At 43.9% G+C, this 22,047-nt stretch overlaps 1 protein-coding gene across 1 annotated transcript; it reads right to left on the bottom strand.

Annotated features, from left to right (window-relative positions):
- Positions 1–11,266: 11,266 nt before the first annotated feature.
- c33h15orf40 (chromosome 33 C15orf40 homolog) lies at positions 11,267–20,360 on the bottom strand. The gene is given in 7 exon segments (XM_059639302.1): positions 11,267–12,901; positions 15,620–15,623; positions 17,341–17,401; positions 17,404–17,474; positions 17,956–18,008; positions 18,010–18,068; positions 20,127–20,360. Coding segments are annotated over 7 exon segments (585 nt in total). The 5' UTR covers positions 20,334–20,360; the 3' UTR covers positions 11,267–12,771.
- Positions 20,361–22,047: the final 1,687 nt, after the last annotated feature.

Below are 22,047 nucleotides of genomic sequence, written 5' to 3'. Positions count from 1 at the left end.
ACTCTTGCTGGTCTGACTGAGCTTGGGGAAAACCACCTGAGTTTAGGCAATTGTGCGGCTGCACTCAAGTCATATCCTGAAAAAGAGGGATTCGAGGTCGGCCCACAGCAAAACCTCAAAACAAAGCCAAGCCTGGTCAAACAGTTAAAATTTTCTTCAGGATCCTGGCTGGCAAGGCATTGTAGTTGCTGGCAGTATGCTAACTCAAGACAGCAAAGCAGTCCCTCTAGGTCTGAACTGAGTAAGAGAACTCATCGATAGGTATCCGGGAGGGTATCCACAAGATTTGATACCCTAGAAGGTCACCCCACATGTGGTTTGGAAGAATTAAATTGCTTAGCAACATCAAAATCAGAACCCATCAAAATAAACATCTAGTTCAATAGTCACCTGGTTCCATCGGAGGTTGAAACCATTGCGGCCGTATCAATGATTGCAGAAGAAGACTTTAACAAAATATGCTCTGACTCCAGCCCTTAAGATTGTGAAGGACCTTGGTTAGGCTGAGAACATACACCAGGGAACCTTTGCAGATTAAGTGTACAACTTCAGGATGGTCTCTTATGAAAAACAGCTGGTTCAGTTACCGATGATTGTAGTAAAAGCTGAAGCCCAAGCTTGACAGGACAAAATTAGTTGCAAGAGATTAACCTAGATCGGCTCAACATTTTTCAATTAGGAAATGACTGCCTGAATGAAGTCCTAATTAAATACCCATAAGTCTTCCAGGAAGGTCTAGGGACTATCAGGGGAGCCAAGGCCACCATGCATGTTGACCAGATAACATGTCCACGATTCTGCAAGGCCCACATAGTACAATTTGTCTTCTGGGCAAGTAGAGGCAGAAGGCTGGAAAGTGAAGGAATCATCAAACCAGTCCAATTTGTGGAATGGATTTTGTCCATTTTTGCCCATGGCATTTATCCAGCTGTGAAAAGCCATTTACCAGTTGTTTAAAATCCCCAGAAAGGACTAACCCTGTTGTGAGGATTTTAAACAAACAGTTAGCCATTTTGTGCAGCTGGATAAATACCTAATTCCCTCAGACAGTGTATTTATAGAACATAGAACATAGAACATTACAGCACAGTACAGGCCCTTCGGCCCTCGATGCTGTGCCGACCTATCATACCGATGTGAAGCCCATCTAACCTACACTATTCCATGTACGTCCATATGCTTGTCCAATGACGACTTAAATGTACCGGAAGTTGGTGAATCTACTACCGTTGCAGGCAAAGCATTCCATTCCCTTACTACTCTCTGAGTAAAGTATATGCAAAGCTGCTGGGGGTGGGGATGTGTGCTGTCCTTCACAAAGCTTATTTGCAATGTGCTACAATTAATATCCATAAAGGTTGTTACAATATACAAGACTGCCATTTGGCACATTATCAACCTGTTCAATTTTTCAGCAGATAATGCAAAACGTTTCGCAAGGCTTACTTCAGGTCACCATTTACCTAACGCTGTCCTAATAACAGGGAAAGCTAATAAGGAAAACAGAGAACTCGTACGTAATCCTAAGACATTTTTCCAAGGCAGGTGTAAGCCGAGGAAGGGAAAAATATATTCCAGGGACCCCAAGTGATCTACCTGAGTTACAACTGTTGGAAGACAGTGAGAGGGCAAGTAAAGGTGCCCCAGTTCCCACGTCTGTTCTGCAGCTTAGGTCATTTCTTGGGCCGGTGAACTATTATGGGAAGTTCTGACATACTCTGGCCTCCATCCTGCTACCTTTGCATCTACTCCTAAAACAGGGTTACAGCCTTGGAAATGGTCACATAGTCAAGCCCTATCATTCAGTGAAATAAAGAAACAGCTATCATCCTCTAAGGTGTTGGCACACTATGATCCCAAGAAAGATCTGGTATTGACATGCGATGCTTCCCCTTAAAGCATTTGGGTGATATTAGCTCATAGGTGGCCCAACGGAGAGGAACACCCAAAAGTGCATGTATCTGGGACTTCGAACAGTGCAGAGCATAGTATCACCCAGATAGAGAAAGAAGGATTGGCAGTCATATTTAGAGTCAGGTAGTTCCACCAATACCTTTATGGATGAACATTTATGATATTCACAGACCACAAATCCCTATTTGCTCTGCTTAAAGAGGACAAGGCAGGGCCACCCTTGGCTTCAGGCCACATTCACCAGTGGGCCCTGATACTAAGTGCTTATAATCACAAATTGGAGCACGATTCGGGTGGACAGGTAACAAATACAGTGGAATATATCTGCCTCCCATTAGCAGATGCACCGCCTGTGGCAGCCCCAGTGGAAATGTTGGTAATGTTTTAGATTTTCTGGACACACTCCCAGCCTCAGTTGACAATATCAGACTTTGGATGCAGAGAGATCCTGTTCTTTCAAAACTGAAAGAGCTGGTGGTAATGGGGGAAACAAAAGGACCATCGCAACCAGAGTTGAAACCTTTTAGGGCCTGGAGAAACCAGATCACAGGAGGAGACGGCATATTATTGAGTGGGCAAAGGTGACTGTCCCAAGCAAAGGTCACAGCCAAATACTGGCTGAACTCCTCCAAAGTCATCCAGGGGTCTCCAAAGTGAAGATGCTGGTGAGAAGTTGTATCTGGTGACCAGGCCTGGATGTAAAGATAGCCACGTTGGTGGCGCAGTGCCCAGAGTGCCAACAAGGACAAAAATTAATATGAGAGCTCCCCGAACATTCATGGGAATGACTGGGTAAACGGTGGCCTCAGTTGCATGTCGGCTATGCTGATCCTTTCATGGGTTCAATGTTCTTTAGTTACTGTAAACACTCACTCAAAGTGTTAGGATGTGCATAGAGTTCATTCATCAAACTCGAAGACAATAATAGAAAAACTGCATGCATCTTTCTCAATACACAGAGTTCTGGAAGTATTGGTCATGAAAATGGGCCAGCGTTTACCAGCAGGGAATTTGGGTATTTCCTAAAGCTGAATGGGATTCGACATATAAGAACGACTCCATACAACCCATTATCCAATGGTTTGGCAGAAAGAACAGTCCAATTTTTGAAGGCAGGCTTAAAGAAACAGCCTACAGCCTTGCTAGATATCAGGCTGTCACGTTTCTTATTTGATTATAAGATCACCCCACATGTAACTGCAGGGATTCCATTGGCAGAGTTGCTAATGGGTAGACGACTCTGCAACAGGTTAATTCTTAACTTCCTGGATCTACAGGGGATGAAGTTTGGTGTAAGAATAATGGAAATGGCCCTGCATGGGTAACTGGCATGGTCGACACAAGGTCAGGGCCAGTGAGGTGTGAAGTTGGAACAGGTGCAATGGTCCTGAACAAGCACATAGACCATATGAAAATTTGCAAATGTTGTAGGAGCAAAATGTGCCCTGCACTGTGAAACAGTCAGAAAGGCTGTTGGAACCAGTGGGTTCACCATCGCCATCTACTGTTGACGAGTTCTCAGAATCAGAGATGGTCGTGATGGATGTAGCTGTTTCTATGCTTTTTCCACCGGAAGAAGAGTGAAATTCTACCAAACCACTCCTGGCACAAGAAGCAAGCTCCTGTTCGTCACAGGCCACTCATATCAGACGCCAAGTCACAGGAACATGATCCAGCTAAATCTGCTGCTAAAACACCTCAGGAATCTCTCCAAAAAAGAAGGACAAGCCTATGCCCGTGTATTCAGAGGGGGAGGGATGTAATGACTGTAACAAGGTCATCCAGCTGGATCTCTTAGAATATGAATTCCCTGGCTGGTTCTGTTAATCTGGTCCAGTCAGGGCTGTGTGGCTGACAGATCAAAAGGGGAGCATACTTCCCCCTCCAATTCTGTTTTGATTTAATCCCTACCCTCCACCTTCACTTATTTTCCCACATAAACATTGCAGTTAATGGGGCTTGCTACTGGTCCCACAGCCACATGGGTGCCTTTCCCAGCATTGGAAATACTGAATAAAATTATTTACAAAATGGTGTCTTCACTGAGTTCCTACACTTACACACACTCACAAAACAAACACTCTGGGGGAATAAAACACTTCTGTATAGCAGTAGTGTGGAGCAAAAAAAAATTTAAAAAGCGAAATGAGTGTCAGAGATACTGTCATTCAAAGCTGATTCTGAAGAAGCAGTCCTATAGTCAAGGACTTTAAAAGTGTATATACTGGGTGACAGGTTACTGCCCCTGTGGAGTTATTTCAGAGACAATGGTGAATTTCACCATCAATGTCTGCTTTCACTAAAGTGGTTCCTAAGATGATAACAATTGATCCACATTATCCAGTGGTTTGTCATGGGTCCTGATGGTCAGGGACTAGTGTTGTGTGGTCAGAGCAGGCTGGTTGACGACCTTTATCTTTCAAATGTTTAGCCAAGACACCATTCTCTCATTACTCATCTGTGAATGCATTGATGCTCTGGAGCTTGCCCTGTGAGTGACTACACACACTGGAATCATCTGTTTATGCAGCTCAATGACAGAGGTTAGACTGGCCTTTCCTTTGAATGGGATGTTTCATGGAAATGGGATGGAGAGTTGTGGTGAGAAAGACAGAGAAGAATATTGGTGGAATGATGCCACCTTGCTTGGTTTGCACATATACTAGGTTTGTGGTGGATAAAATGGTGAGAACCATGGCTTGGCTGTTGTAATGCAGCAGGTGCAGAATGGTAATGAATTTTTGAAGGTAGCCAAATTTAAGAAGGACACTCCGTAGCCTCTTCGTTTGAGAAAGTTGAAAGCCTTGTTAAGTCAAAGAAGGCCATATATACAGGTTGTGCTTTCTCTCTGCACTTTTCTTGGCCATTTTGTTGTGAAGTTCATGTCCACTGTGCCTCTTGAGGGGCAGAATCCACAGTTTGACTTGGGGAGAACCTCTTCAGCCAGCAGGAGGTGATCGAGGAGGACTTTTGCAGTGAAATTCCTATGGTGGACAGCCCAGAGGCCCCCTCGTGTACTAACCATTATCAGTCTTATCTCAGCTACGTCAAATGGTTTGCTCAGCATCATGGTAGGCTAGGGTTATGTTGAGATGGTGGGATGTGTTTGAGAGCACCCACATTGAGTCGCCAGTCTTGGCTGCAGAGATCCTCAAAGTGCTCCTCCCATTGAGCATTGACTATGTCTCTGTACCTCAAGAGTGCAGCTCTATTCAGAGTTCTCAGTGGGGTAGGTTTTTGGGTGCTTGTGGAGGTAGACTTTACGGATGGGTGATGTCACAATAACTCCAGGCCAGATCACTGTTGGTTCGTGTGAAGAATGTCAGTGAGAGAACCCCGTGCCAGAGGTGGACAGTAATATTCCTGGGCACTGCAAGGCTCCAATCCAGTGCTGGTCTATGTGAAACCCAAGGTCAGTTCTGGTCATTGTAAGAGTCCAAGCTAGCGTTGGTCATGTGAACTTCAGATGATTGTTTGTCAATGTTAAACCTCATGCCAGAAATGGTCAGCATGTGACTCCAGGCCAGTGCTGGTCAATATGAGGCTCCAGGCCTGTGCTGGTTAGTTTAATGAACATGCAGCTTTGAAACATCACCATGAGCTTCAGGACATTGTACTGTGATACCCAATAATTTTCTAAACTTGACACTAACGTGATCACAACTGCAATGGTCTGGATTAATGGAATTGGCTGGGAGTTCAGAGGAACAAACAACATGTTTCTGAGCCCTGAGCATAGAACAGAAAATCTGAAAGCGTGAGCAGAATTTGTCCTTACCTCACAGTCACTTTTCGCTACAAATAACGTTGCAGGGAAGATATATTGACCTTGGAGAGAATTCAACGTAGGTCTACAAGATTTATCCCTGGATTTCAGCAGTTATTAGGGAAGGCTATACAAAGTAGGCCTGTTTTGTTCAAGAATTTAGAAAGGTAAAGGGTGATCTGATCAAAGTCTTCAATATATTAACAGGATAAGACATGGTGGATAAAAAATTTTCACAGTTTGGGATTTCTAGAACTAGGGGACATTGTCATGGAATTAGGGTCAGACCATTCAGGGTCGATGTTAGGAAGCACTTATACACACAAAGGTGGTAGAGGTTTGGAACTCTCTGCGTCAAATTGTAATGGATACAGGATCAGCTCTTAATTTTAAACCTGAGATGGATAAATTTTTGTTGAACAAAGCTATTAATCATTTTGGGCCAAAGGCAAGTATATGGAGTTAAGGCCATATATCAGCCATGACCTCACTGAATGACCAAATAGGCTCAAGAGGCTGAATGGCCTACTCCTGTTCGTACGTATCCATGCATCTGCTGCTCTTACTGTTACAGGTGGGAGAGGTCATAGGTTTGGCAAATGCTGTTGCAGGAGCCTTGGTGAGCTACCACAGTGATGGCACACGCTGTAAACTCACCACTTTTTATTTTGCCACAATTTGGACTGTGGACCAAAACTGGAATAACTTTTAATAAACAATGATTGCGGAAAGGATTGCTGCAATTTTTTTAAAGCATGTTACCTGACACACACTGTAAACGTTGTACAGACTGTTGTTTGTTTATATAGGGGGAAGCTTATTTGAAGATAAGTTGAAGTAAGGGGGTGTGTATGAAATGGAATTTGACTGCAACAAGTAGCCGGGGATTGGTGACCTTTGCTTGAGGATAAAAGCCTTTTGTCCGCCAACAATGTGATTTGCATCCAGAGAGCTGGAGCTTATGCTATGAATGTTTGGTTAGAAGCTATCAGACCTCTAAAAAGGAAGAAGCTATCGTTCCATAAGACCTTAAGACATAGGAGTGGAAGTAAGGCCATTCGGCCCATCCAAGTCCACTCTGCCATTTAAATCATGGCTGATGGGCATTTCAACTCCACTTCCCTGCACTCTCCCCGTAGCCCTCGATTCCTTCTGAGATCAAGAATTTGTCGATCTCTGCCTTGAAGGCAATCAACATGCCGGCCTCCACTGCACTCCGTGGCAATGAATTCCACAAGCCCACCACTCTCTGGCTGAAGAAATGTCGTCTCATTTCAGTTTTAAATTTACCCCCTCTAATTTTAAGGCTGTGCCCACGGGTCCTAGTCTCCCCACCTAACGGAAACAACTTCCTAGCGTCCACCCCTTCTAAGCCATTCATTATCTTGTAAGTTTCTATTAGATCTCCCCTCAACCTTCTAAACTCTAATCAGTATAATCCCAGGATCCTTAACCGTTCATCATACGTTTCCACTGCAGTAGAAACACCTCAAGCTTGAAGCCAGTTTATTCCTCTTCAGCTGATGCTGCAAGCTGTATCTAACATGTCATATATTTCATAATTGTAAACCAGTTGCTCTGTGCCTCCTGCAAGCAAATGAAAAGTAACTGGAGAAAGAAAGATGACCAAATAGCAAGTCTTCGCAAGCCAAAAGATTAATTTTAGCAAACCCTTTGGACAAGGACCATTGAACCACATTCCCAGATTTCTGCTCTACCCTTAATACCATTTTTAATATGTTTGTCTGCATGGGTGTAGGGGGAATTCTAACTACATGTCAGCAGTTCAAAAATGGATTCTAGCTACAGGTAAACAATTATTTGTAATAAATAGTAACTCATTAGGTACAAAACCTAGTCTCAATCCAGGTCTAACAGCCAGTTAAATTGGGAATCTTACATACTTTTAATAAACCTTTAACTTTCATTACAACTCCAGGAACAGTAGGGTTCAAATTCCAATACACTACCTCAGTGAGGTTTATTAATAGTTGTCATTGCATCAGTGCAAAGAGAGTGAATATTCAGAGTGCTAGATGGATTGCCAGTGAAGCAGGCCTTCTGCATCCTGGATAGTGTTGAGGTTCAAATGTTGTTTGGTATGAACAATATTCTGTTACACTCCTGACTTGTGCCTTGTAGATGGTGGAAAGGAGACAGGTGGGGAGTTACTCTCCATAGAATTCCTAATTTCTGACCCACTTTTGTAGGCACGGAATGTATAGGGCCGATCCAATTTAGTTTCTGACAATAGTAACCACCAGGATGTTGATAGTGAGGATTCATCATTGTTAATACAATTGAAAGTCGTGGAGACATGGTTACATTCTCTTTTGTTTAAGATGGTCATTGCCTGGTATTAAGTGGCAAAAACCATACACCAACCCAACCCTAGATGTTTTCCAGGATCTGAAGAATCACACTGTTGAAGAACAACCATTGTCGAACATTCCTACTTCTGACCATATAATGGAAGGAATGTTACTGATAAAGCAGCTGTAAATGGTTGGGCCTAGGACACCAGACTGCACAGTTCCTGCAGATATATCCTGGGACTAAAATGTTTGCCCTCTAATAACAACAAACATTTCCTTTAGCACGGGGTATGAGTCCAACCAATGGAGAGCTCCACCAATGCACCTGTCCCCCACAACCAAGCCGATTCACATCGACTCCTGCTAGGGCTCTCGGATGCCACATTTAGTCAAATGCTGTCTTGATGTAAAGAGCAGTCGCTCTCATCTCAATCTCAACTGCCATGTTAAACCAAGGTTGTAGTGAAGTCAGCTTCTTTCGGAAAGAGACTTTTTCTGAATTTCTTATTGAATTTCTTGCTGACAATGACATATTAATCACCAAAAGGGGAAATATTCTCTTTCTATCCACCCTTTCAAAAGATTTCATATCTTATAAGACTCTCTAGGTCAGTCTTCAACATTCTTTTTCAAAGGGGTAGAAATCCGGCCTCTATCTCTTCTTGCTATGTGTATCCATGAATTTCTGGTCTCATCCTTGTAATCTTTCACTGCAGCCTCACTAATATCCCTGTATCCTTTTAGATAAGGTGAGCAGAACTGCACTTGTCAGTACGGTCCAATCAAAGTTCAATACAAGTTTAGCTTAACTTCCATGTTTTCAATTCTATCCTTCTAAACACAAAGGCTACTGTTTGTTTACTTCCTCCTGCACCAGAACAACTCTGTGGTGGAACTTTTAGTAATTTATGTTTTTGTTTGTAAGATCCCTTTATTCCTCTACCCCACCCAGAGTCACATCTTCGAAGTAATTGAGTTTTCTGAAGAAGTAATGAAGAGGATTGAAGAAGACAGAGCAGTGGATGTGATCCAAATGAACTTCAGTAAGGTGTTCAAAAAGGTTCCTCATGGTAGACTCGTTAGCTAGATTAGATCACATGTAATACAGGAAGAACTGGCTACTTGGATACAGAACTCGCTCAAAAGGTAGAAAACAGATGGTGGTAGTGGAGGGTTGCTTTTCAGACCAGAAGCCTGTGACCAACAGTGTGCCACAAAGATCAGTGCTGAGTTACTGCTTTTTGCAACTTATGATTTGGACGTGAACATAGGAGGTACGCTTAACAAGTTTGCAGATGACACCAAAATTGGTGGTCTAGTGGACAGTGAAGTACCTCTGAGTACAGTGGGGCCTTGATAAGACGGTAGGTGGGCTGAAGAGTGGCAGATGGAGTTTAATTTAGATAAATGTGAGGCGCTGTATTTTTGAAAGGCAAATCAAAAGAGGACTTATAAACTTAACGGTAAGGTCCTGGGGAGTGTTTCTGAACAAGGAGACCTTGTAGTTCAGGTTCAAAGTCCCCTGAAAGTAGAGTCACAGGTAGACAGGATGGTGAAGGCAGCATTTGGTCTGCCTGCCTTTACTGGTCAATGCATTGAGTTTAGGAGTTGGGAAGTCATGTTGCAGCTGTACAGGACATTCATTTGGCCACTTTTGGAATATTGCATTCAATTCTGGTATCCCTGTTATAGGAAGGGTGTTGCAAAATGTGACAGGGTTCAGAAAAGACTTACAAAAGATGTTGCCAGAATTGGAAGGTTTGAGCTATAGGGAGAGGCTGAATAGGCTGGGGCTATGTTCCCCTAGAGTGCCGGAGGCTGAGGGCGACCTTCTAGAAGTTTATAAAATCATGGGGGGCATAGATAGGGTGAACAGCCAAGTTCAAAACCAGAGGGCATAGATATAAGGTGAGAGGAGAAAGATTTAAAAGGGGACCTGAAGGGCAACTTCTTCCATGCAGTGGGTGGTGCACGTATAAAATGAACTGCCAACAGATGTGGTGGAAGCTGGTACAATTACAACATTTAAAAAGCATCTGGATGGGTGTATGAACAGGCAAGGTTTAAAAGACTTTGGGCCAAATGCCGGCAAATGGGACAAGATTAATTTAACGTATCTGGTCGGCATGGACAAATTGGACAGAACCGTCTGTTCCAATGCTGTACAGCTCTATGACTCCATAATGTGACACCGTTATTCATTCTATCAAAATTGTTCCCTCTCATTTGTGTTGAGCATCATTTGAAAATTCTTTGTCTATTTTGTAAGTTTAATTAATGCCCTTCCCTTGTAATTTGTTGCAGTGTTTCTCAGTATTGACTATCCCCTCCTAGTTTAGCATCATCTGCTAATTTAGAGCAGTGCTCTTGGTTCCAAAGTCCAAATTGTTCAGGTATATTGTGAATTTAGTTAACACCATTCACAACAGTACTTTCCAATTGTAGACACTAGCTAATTTCCGTGAGATCAGTTAACCTGTATGTTTACAGAGGGATTAATGTCAGTCCAGAACACCAAGGGCAAACACCCTGTTCCTCCTCAGAGTCAGATGATCTGTCAGGTTGATCAGAGCTGCAGACGTAATGCTGCTGTTGTGCCAGAGTTAAGTTGCAAAGGCCATTCCCTAAACCGCACCATGTTTGTGTTAAGCCCCCACACAATCTTCTTTTCACCCTTTGGGGCGGCACGGTGGCTCAGTGGTTAGCACTGTAGCCTCACAACGCCAGGGACCCGGGTTCCACTCCAGCCTCGGGCAACTGTCTGTGTGGAGTTTGCACATTCTCCCCAAGTCTGCGTGGGTTTCCTCCGGGTGCTCCAGTTTCGTCCCACAGTCCAAAGATGTGCAGGCTAGGTGGATTGGCCAGGCTAAATTGCCGTAGTGTTCTGGGGTGTGTGGGTTATAGGGGATGGGTCTGGGTGGGATGCTTCAAGGGGTGGTGTGGACTTGTTGGGCCGAAGGACCTGTTTCCACACTGTAGGGAATCTAATCTAACAATGTATTTTTTTTCCTCTCCTCTTCTTGTGCCTAGTTAGCTTTTCCTTAAATGAATCTTGGCCACTGACAGTTGAGTCCAGCGTGATTATCTGGCTTGAAAAGAGAAAGTGAGTTTGAGATGGTTAGGAAATGCTCATTCTGCGGAGATCACAAGGCTCTGGCTTAGCACAGTCCTTACATGACAGAACACAGTTCAAACAAAAGTCATTTATTTCCATTTTGTCACACATTACAGTGAAGATTAAGCAGCTCAACTGTCATCTCTTTGTCACTGATTGAGGGGACCTTTGCCTGCAGCTGTTCTAAGATATCATGAATCTCACTTGTTGCTTCATACAGTCACTGCTCTTCACTCTCCTGGACTCTAGCACCCTCTGCAGCTGCTGCCTGGAAACACTACAAAATCAGGCCACAGCATTACATCTCTCAACAGCTCCAGCAGTTACAGATATTGATTTTTCTGAACATCAGCCTGTAAAACCACATCAGTTAGCCGTGGCCACGGAGGGAGCATTCACCACCCTACAGATAATCAACTCTCATACCGTTCCCTTGTGTCACAATATTCTTAAAGTGAAGATTAATTCATGAGCTAAATGGCCTCTTTCTGCATTGTAAGAATTCTATGAATAGGAAATTACAAAAACAGCCTCACACAGTTTTAAAGTCTGCACTGATGACTGAATAAAACCAGGCAAAAGTAAAAAAATTGAGAGAGAAAACAAAACTACCAGATGACCCTACATTTAAAAAAAACTCTGAAGAGAACAGGTGTGTGCGCACACACAAAACCAGGACTCCATGATTGTTCAGCTTGCAAAGTCACTCAAACAGGCTCTGATCTGAAAGTACATTCTTCAATATGTCAAAAAGCAACACTGTAAATGCTGATGCTTACCAACTGAATAACACTGCTTTATGAAGCATTTTATGAAAACTACCATTTCCTAAAATATGGAGTAAAACATTAGATCATGTTCATATTCACCAGTTTATTATATCAGTAAATGAATTTCGACAACCCTAAAATAATTTTGCAACTGTAACCCATTTCTAATTGACACAAGTTCTGTGATTAATTTCACTTGCATAACGGCCTGAGGCTCAGCACTCTTCCAACGATTATAGTTTTGTTCTCTAACCAGCTAGTCTACTCAGTTCCCAAACACGTCAATGCTCACACAGGAAAATACTTGAAATTATACAATGTGTTACCACATTTCAGATGACTGAAGAGCACTAACTTGCTTTTAGGTCAGAAAAACCACAGCCACTCTGCAGCCAGTGTCCCATGGATGTCTATGTGGTTATCATACTGTTGATCATCTGTTGGGAGAGCTGGTTGAGAACTTCCTGCTCTGACTGTACTGTCATGGCATTTTTAAACACAACTGAACCAGTGAATCAGACAAATGGGATCATAGGTTAATGTTTCAATCTGGGACACACCCCATCATGAACAGTGTTTTTTAATTATGCAAAATATAGTTGATGTCTGTGTACATGAGTTTCCACACAAAATAATCCTGAGCAATTCAAGAATTAATGTACAGTCAAGGTAAGTTCATTAACCAAATAGTTCCAAATTTATAAATTAAAAACAAAAATCAGAAATCAGCTATACCTGCACTTGTTCACACCTGGATTTGATGGTTAGCATGAGAGAGTTATCCAAGATTCATCAAATGCAACTTCTGATGAGACAAATTAGTCACAGACATCTCCTGCATATTTTCTTCAGACAGTGAAGTTTTCATTTAATTGTCTGGTTCTAAGATCATTATCGAGGTTGCACCTCTGCCTCAAGGCCCTGCTTCTTGTACAAGTTTGTAGTAGCTGTGGTCCTGAGTCTTTCTTGCACTCCTTCTGAGATCAATAAAGCCAGAATCTTCACCACGTTCTGACGTGATCTGCAACCCTTCACAAGATTAGGAAAATGGGAATAGTTTTGAGCAGCAGGAAATGCAAGAATCCACAGTCAACACAGAACTTTAAACTGCTTAACCACGTAGCACAGGCAAATAAAACAAGAGATTACAAGTGATAATGGGAACTGCAGATGCTGGAGAATCCAAGATAATAAAATGTGAGGCTGGATGAACACAGCAGGCCCAGCAGCATCTCAGGAGCACAAAAGCTGATGTTTCGGGCCTAGACCCTTCATCAGAGAGGGGGATGGGGTGAGGGTTCTGGAATAAATAGGGAGAGAGGGGGAGGCGGACCAAAGATGGAGAGAAAAGAAGATAGGTGGAGAGAGTATAGGTGGGGAGGTAGGGAGGGGATAGGTCAGTCCAGGGAAGACGGACAGGTCAAGGAGGTGGTATGTAGTTAGTAGGTAGGAGATGGGGGTGCGGCTTGGGGTGGGAGGAAGGGATGGGTGAGAGGAAGAACAGGTTAGGGAGGCAGAGACAGGTTGGACTGGTTTTGGGATGCAGTGGGTGGAGGGGAAGAGCTGGGCTGGTTGTGTGGTGCAGTGGGGGGAGGGGATGAACTGGGCTGGCTCTGGGATGCGTTGAGGGAAGGGGAGATTTTGAAGCTGGTGAAGTCCACATTGATACCATTGGGCTGCAGGGTTCCCAAGCGGAATATGAGTTGCTGTTCCTGCAACCTTCGGGTGGCATCATTGTGGCACTGCAGGAGGCCCAAGATGGACATGTCATCTAAAGAATGGGAGGGGGAGTTGTTTGTTGCGAACCGAGCGGAGGTGTTCTGCAAAGTGGTCCCCAAGCCTCCGCTTGGTTTCTCCAATGTAGAGGAAGCCACACCAGGTACAGTGGATGCAGTATACCACATTGGCAGATGTGCAGGTGAACCTCTGCTTACTATGGAAAGTCATCTTGCGGCCTGGGATAGGGGTGAGGGAGGAGGTGTGGGGGCAAGTGTAGCATTTCCTGCGGTTGCAGGGGAAGGTGCCGGGTGTGGTGGGGCTGGAGGGCAGTGTGGAGCGAACAAGGGAGTCACGGAGAGAGTGGTCTCTCTGGAAGGCAGACAAGGGTGGGGATGGAAAAATGTCTTGGGTGGTGGGGTCAGACTGTAGATGGCGGAAGTGTCGGAGGATGGTGCGTTGTATCCGGAGGTTGGTGGGGTGGTGTGTGAGAACGAGGGGGAACCTCTTTGGGCAGTTGTGGCAGGGGCGGGGTGTGAGGGATGTGTTGCGGGAAATGCGGGAGACGCGGTCAAGGGCGTTCTCGACCACTGTGGGAGGAAAGTTGCGGTCCTTGAAGAACTTGGACATCTGGGATGTGTGGGAGTGGAATGCCTCATTGTGGGAGCAGATGCGGCGGAGACGAAGGAATTGGGAATAGGGGATGGAATTTTTGCAGGAGGGTGGGTGGGAGGAGGTGTATTCTAGGTAGCTGTGGGAGTCAGTGGGCTTGAAATTGACATCAGTTGCAAGCTGGTTGCCTGAGATGGAGACTGAGAGATCCAGGAAGGTGAGGGATGTGGTGGAGATGGCCCAGGTGAACTGAAGGTTGGGGCGGAAGGTGTTGGTGAAGTGGATGAACTGTTCGAGCTCCTCTGGGGAGCAAGAGGCGGCGCCGATACAGTCATCAATGTAACGGAGGAAGAGGTGCCAATTCCTCCGCCTCCGCTGCATCTGCTCCCACGATGAGGCATTCCACTCCTGCACATCCCAGATGTCCAAGTTCTTCAAGGACCGCAACTTTCCCCCCACAGTAGTCGAGAATGCCCTTGACCGCATCTCCCACCCCCGCCACAACCGCCCAAAGAGGATCCCCCTCGTTCTCACACACCACCCCACCAACCTCCGGATACAACGCATCATCCTCCGACACTTCCGCCATCTACAATCCGACCCCACCACCAAAGACATTTTTCCATCCCCACCCTTGTCTGCTTTCCGGAGAGACCACTCTCTCCGTGACTCCCTTGTTAGCTCCACACTGCCCTCGAACCCCACCACACCCGGCACCTTCCCCTGCAACTGCAGGAAATGCTACACTTGCCCCCACACCTCCTCCCTCACCCCTATCCCAGGCCCCAAGATGACTTTCCATAGTAAGCAGAGGTTCACCTGCACATCTGCCAATGTGGTACACTGTATCCATTTTACCCAGTGTGGCTTCCTCTACATTGGGGAAAACAAGCGGAGGCTTGGGGACAGCTTTGCAGAACACCTCCGCTCGGTTGGCAATAAACAACTGCATCTCCCAGTCGCGAACCATTTCCACTCCCCCTCCCATTCTTTAGATGACATGTCCATCATGGGCCACCTGCAGTGCCACAATGATGCCACCCGAAGGTTGCAGGAAAAGCAACTCATATTCCGCTTGGGAACCCTGCAGCCTAATGGTATCAATGTGGACTTCACCAGCTTCAAAATCTCCCCTTCCCCCACCGCATCCCAAAACCAGCCCAGTTCGTCCCCTCCCCCCACTGCACCACACAACCAGCCCAGCTCTTCCTCTCCACCCACTGCATCCCAAAACCAGTCCAACCTGTCTCTGCCTCCCTAACATGTTTTTCCTCTCACCCATCCCTTCCTCCCACCCCAAGCCGCACCTCCATCTCCTACCGACTAACCTCATCCCACCTCCTTGACCTGCCCGTCTTCCATGGACTGACCTATCCCCTCCCTACCTCCCCACCTATACTCTCCTCTCCACCTATCTTCTTTTCTCTCCATCTTCAGTCCGCCTCCCCCCTCTCCCTATTTATTCCAGAACCCTCACCCCATCCCCCTCTCTGATGAAGGGTCGAGGCCCAAAATGTCAGCTTTTGTGCTCCTGAGATGCTGCTGGGCCTGCTGTGTTTATCCAGCCTCACACTTTATTATAAGAGATTACAAGTGTCAAGTTCAACAGTCAAAGATTAAATAAAGTTAATCAACCTGAGGTCAAATTTGGCCACTCTCGCCCACCTCCTTGCAATCAAGTAGAGACTGAATCTATATGAAGGCTGGAAAATTACAATGTGTCCATCTGGACAGATGAGTGAACACTCTCAGCGATCATTGGTCATCGGGCAGAAGATCACTCGGCGAAAAGCCGTACATCAATGCCAAAACATGCCACCACGTAAGGACATCGACCCCAGCCATTATGCTTTCATAAGTGGATGATTTGGGGAGCATTTCCTGAAAGGATGGTGGAAACACATTTAATTAGCGCATTCAAAAAGGAACAACGTAAGTATTTGGAAGGAGAAAATGACAGGGCTATGGGGACAGAACAGGCGATTGAGACTAATTGGGTAGGTTTTCCAAAGAACTGGCAACAGGCATGATGGGCTAGTTGTCTCCTTCTGTCTTGCATCATTTAATAATGCCAAGTACTCAAAAATCAGCCTCAGATTACAAGAAATTCACACATCGAGGAGAACTCAGTGATTTTGGTTGGAAAAGGAATAAAATTTCTTTAGTTGCTGACATAACATATTCTTCTCTCCCCTCAGGTTTATCTTATTCTTTCATCACTGAAAAGGCTAGAATTTGTTACCATGGAGCTGAGTGGCTTTCTTGATTATTTGGGACGGTAATTAAGAGTCAACCACATTGCAGTGGGTCACTTCTGGGAAAGACCAGGTAAGGCCGGAAGATTTCATTCCCTAAAGGACATTAGAGAGCCTGATGGGTTTTTACAACAATAATAGTTTCATGGTCACCATCACTGATACTAACATTCACATTTCAGATTCATTGATTGAATTTAAATCCCACTAACTGCCATGGTGGGATTTGAATCCTTATCCCCAGAGGTTGAAATTGGGTCTCTGGTTTACTTGTCCAGTGAAATTATCACTAGGACAGAAATTGTTGAAAATTGACGGCAGCTTCTTCAACAAACTGTTTTTACCGGCAGTAATGACCTGAAACTAGTGCATCCACCCAGCTTCCTTTCCAGAGACAGTGTGTGCAGTGGGAAAACCGCAAGAATGGGGATTAATAAAAAAGTGTCTGGTGATAAAATTTTTGGAAGTAAGGATCATGCAATGACTATTATAGTGTATTCAGTTGAATTTACTTTGTGAGAGACAGCACAATGGACTACACAGCATAGCCCCATGAAATTCTGCACATCATTCACCATAGAAAATCCCACAAACACACAGCCCAAGAAAGAGAAGTAAATGGAGGTGGTACTTTACAATAAGAGGAGGCTGTTAGATGCTGGTAAAAATCATCACAGGAAGTCTTTGTTCTAATTAGTCAAAGGGTGTCAGGACAAGAGAGAGTGTGTATTTGAGCCATAACCTTCTGAATAGTGGAAAATGCTGGAGGGGTCAAAAAAACCTACTCCTGCTCCTAATTCCTACATTGACATGAACGTGTGTATGTAGTGAGCACCCTAAGAAGGGCCAGGGCACAAACTGTTTCTAGCCTAACAACATATCTTGTCCAGGTCAACTTCACTTTTCTTCAATCCCAGCACTTTGGCCAGATAGCACACACCAGTTCCGTCCTGGCCTCACCTTCAGACCGAGGGGCTGCAATGGCCACACCCACAGCTTCTCCCGACACATCTATAGACTACAACGTTCATAAAATCAGCATTACTGGTATTATTTGTCAACAAACAAGTATCAGGGAAATGCTGCAGCTATAAAATTAATACTTTCTGACAAGGTCACAAACCACAACAATGTAACTCAAACACGCAAGTTCATGTTACTGAATACAAAATGTAACGGGCAGAATCCAGCAGCAATTCCAGCTAACCCTTCCCTTGTGTGATCCAACAGAGTAGTTTGGCTTTAAGTGATTAGTGTGTCATCTCTTAGCAATATAAAAATAGGGAGCGTGCTTAAGGAATTCCTCTGATACTATCCTGGGTACTGTGTATCGGCAAATGCTACAAGATTTTTTTTCTGCAAATTCTGTTTTAATGTTACAAGTATTCAAATGGCTACTCCCACTAGGAGGCTTACTTCTGCTGTTTCTATGCAGTTGCGATACAGTCATTTAATGCAAAATATTGACGATATTTTATTCCATACTGCTTACCAGTTATGGTATTTTGTTTGGCTCCAGGTTTAGCATGAATAACAACCAAAACAACCACTTTTATCGAGCTTCACAGGTCCCTGGGCTACTTTTGCAGAATTCTTCACAGTCATCTTATTCCGAGATGAAATTAAGACAAGTGTTACGCAGTGTGCTTCCATCTGGTGGTGGAATCAGTCATGAGAAGGTCCAAACATTTTGAGATAAATGAGATGAGACTTCAAAATCATTGCACATTCTAACTTCAATTACATATATTACTGCTACAAAGATTTCAAAATGTAAGTGTCTAAACCAAGTCATCATACGAAGTGTTGTTTGTGGAAGGCACGAGGATTAAATGTGTCTAAAATGGTGATACACAGATTGTTTTAGCTATTGAGACTTCAACTTCCAGTTTATGTAGAAAGTACTTTCCTTTCAATTCTATTTCATTCCATGTTAAGAGATTTCCTGACCCTGCTCATTCACTAGTTTCTGATTTAGGTGCTACACACATAGCTCAAGCTGTTCCAGGTGAAAGGTGATCATACATGGGCGATTTGACTTCGAGATAGACACATGTTTTCTGAAGCAACACTCCCAGATTGCGAGCATTGTCACTTTTCACTGCAAACAGAAAGCTCACAAACTTGTGCCACTAGAAAGTAACTAAAGGTAAATCCCACTTACATGGAATACTTACTAGTTTCAGGAATTACATTGCAGAATTTATTCATTCCATTAAACAGTCAAACTCTAGTTTTATATTACTAATTAAGCTCCAGTGACCAACAACTGAAAATCAAGACCAAATGAAGGTGAATCAGTGGGTTATGGATAATTGGACTAGGACATACTTAAAATGGTAAGTTGTTTAATACAGTTCCTATAACACCAGTATTGCACAGGAACAATGATTGGATAAAACTGACGCAGAGCTGGACAAGCTGAAATTAAGTCAGCAGAGCAAGGGCTTAGTCAGAGTTAGGTTTTAAAGGAACCCCCTGAAGAAGAGATAGAGGTCATATGGACTGGTTTCGGAAGGGAATTCCAGACACTGGGGTCTAGCATGGCCACCAGTGCTGCAGCAATGGAAATTTGGGGACACTCAAGACCAGGATTATCAGGTTGCAACAATCGAAGAGGGTTGATGGCTACAGAGATAAGGTAGGGATGAGGCCTTGCAATGATTTGAATCCAAGGATGAAATTTTGAAATTTGAGATGTTGCTGAATAGGGAGCCAATGTAGGTCAGTGAGAAAAGGTGGGAAAGGATGGACAGGATGGATACTTAGTCTAAGACGTGTAATTTCAACTGCGCTAACAGATATATTGTCCTTAATACTATGTGTCTATGACAAATTCCTGAGGCTGCACAGTTCAGAATCTGGGCACACAAGGTATGTTATTCAAGGGAAACAATGGCCTAATGTTAACCATGAAGATACAGTGATACAAATCATTTGGCTAGCAAATATTGAGACAAACAATATCCTTGACACTACTGCAAATCTTAAGTAACAGATCAAATGACAATATCACCAATCCAGCTCCAAGCTGCAGAGAACTTCATTGCCCCTAGGTCTCAAGGTATGGTGTTCTGTCCAAGGGCATCTGGTGTAGGTACTGCCACAGGGTGCAAAAATGGTGGTGGCTGCAAAACAAAAAAGTGTTGACTTTAATATCACAATAAGCAAGACAATCATTCACAGGAAGTTAGTTTGTACAGCAGCAGATTATCCACTCAACAATAAAACATTCAGATTATGTTATTACAGTAATACAGCATTATTACAACAACACAACTCCACAATTCCCCTGGCTTGGTCACTTTACAGGGTCACTGGGCTTAGTGTGGTACAATCTGTGTAGAGGTATTTCCTAATGTTGACGAGCAATGTGAAAACCCAGAAAGAGCTCTCAAGTCGTTCAAAACAGACTCTAATCACAGATGATTAGTATTATGGCCAAACGGTCTATTTCTGAGATTCCTGAGGTTCACAAATTGGAGACGTAAACAGTCACACCGCAGCGCCACCACAGCTGAGAGGGTGTAATGGCAGCGTGACATGTTGACATCAAATTTAAACAGCAACAACGGTTAACCTGACGACAGCAGGTGGTTATTCATCATCAATTCCCTGACAAAACTACCTTAAAACCCGGAGCACACGGCACCCTCCACTTACCGTTCGCGTTTCGCTCGAGGTTTTCGGCATCTTTCTTCGCCTAACGCCACCTGACTCCGCTCTTAGCCCCAGCCCCAGCCCCAGGCCCAGGCGGGTGAAGGCCAGCAGCGGCCAGGCAACAGGAAGGAGTCGCTGAAAACCTGGCCCCACACCTACACCGGGAACTGTCAGGGTGATCAAGACACAGTGAAGCCAAGTCCTCCGCATAAGGACCAAGCCGACCGGGAAGAGCCCACAACCGAGCCTGGGCTGAACGATCCTGCAGCACAGTCGCCAGGCAACAGGACCAGGCCCAAGCTGCCGGCATGTGGTGGCCATCTGCGCGTGCGCGGTGTCGCTTGGGCGCAATATTGACCAAATTGCAGAGCATGGGATTTAATGTTTTCAATAACTCTTCACAACTGATCCACTGCACTAAACTATTTGTTAATAAATAAAACAACAAATCATAGGTGCTTGATATCTGAAACAAAAACAGACATCGCTGGAGCAACTCACAGGTCTTACAGCATCTGTGGTTAGAAATCAGAGGTAACATTTCCAGCTCAGTGACCCTTCCTCAGAATTGATAACATCTGGGAAAATGAGGTCTTTATCTTGATGACAAAGGGTGGCAGCAGAGGAGAAAGGAGCCAGGTACTGGGTGGGTACTGAGCTCACACAGAGAGAGAGGAATAGAAACTGTTGCTATTAAGCCAGACAAGAAAAGCTTGATAGGTGATACTGGGGACTATGAGTGGATGAAAATGAGTTGCCTAATCCTTGTCTTTTATAAACAAAGAACTGCAAATTTAGAACAAAAACAGGGATTGCTGGACAGATCCAGCATCTGTGATAAGCAAGCAGAGCTAATGTCCTAATCTAATAGAATCTTCTCCTGATTCTGTTAATAAACTATTGTCATCTTGGGCTTCAAAGTCGTGGTCATGTTTCACAAACTCTTGAAACATTAAGTCTTTCTGTGTGTTGCTTTCCTCCACAGACGTTGCTGGATTTGTGTATTGTCAACAATCTTTTTTTAGATGTTAAATATTCACATTGTGGCTCTTAGTATGGAGAGCCAATAGGCCTGGATTCAAGTCTTTACCTGCTCCACATCTGAACAAGTTGCTTAGGAAAAAACTAAATATTCATATTGTGTGGGGATTCAAAGTCAAGGTGCTATCAACAGTTTCCTTTGTCAAAACAGAAAACTTTGATAACACAAGTTATCAAAGAAAGGTCCCAACCCAAAATGTCAGCTTTCCTGTTCCTCTGATGCTGCCTAGCCTGCTGTGTTCATCCAGCTTCACACTGTGCTTTCCCTGAATCCAACAATAGGCAGTTCTTACTATCTCTGAGATGAATAACTTTGATTTGATTGTTATTACTGAGTCAGAGACATCAAAATTACATGAGGTTATGCAATAAATTAATGCCCCGAATACAGATTTCAATGTCTTTCGTTAGTTATTTGCTGATAGAAATAAGTTTAATTGTTCCTGTGTACACACACAAACACACACACACATATTTCAGTTCTGAGGAAGGGTCACTGAATCCAAAATGGTAACTGTGATTTCTCTCCACAGATATTGCAGACCTTTTCCAGCAATTTCTGTTTTGCTTTTAGTCATTTTGTGCAATTGGTCTCAATTTATCAAAGAACATTCATAAATCCTAACTGGAGTAGATTGGTTCCATTATTGAATAGTTAATGACCATATTTAAGATCAGTTGAACAAATTACTGATTTTTTTTAAGTTCATTCATGGGATGTGGTATTGGTGTTGCTGGATGAGGGATTAAGACCATAAATTATTTGTGAGAAATTATTTATTTTCATCCCTAGTTATACTTGAGAAAGTGGTAAGCTGCCTTCTTGATGTGAAGACTGAAAGGTTCAAAGGCACCACATCACTGTTAGGAAGGGATCTGCAAG

Source organism: Stegostoma tigrinum, chromosome 33 (assembly GCF_030684315.1).
Source record: "Stegostoma tigrinum isolate sSteTig4 chromosome 33, sSteTig4.hap1, whole genome shotgun sequence".
NCBI lineage: Eukaryota > Metazoa > Chordata > Chondrichthyes > Orectolobiformes > Stegostomatidae > Stegostoma > Stegostoma tigrinum.
This window is presented reverse-complemented; position numbering and strand designations above follow the sequence as displayed.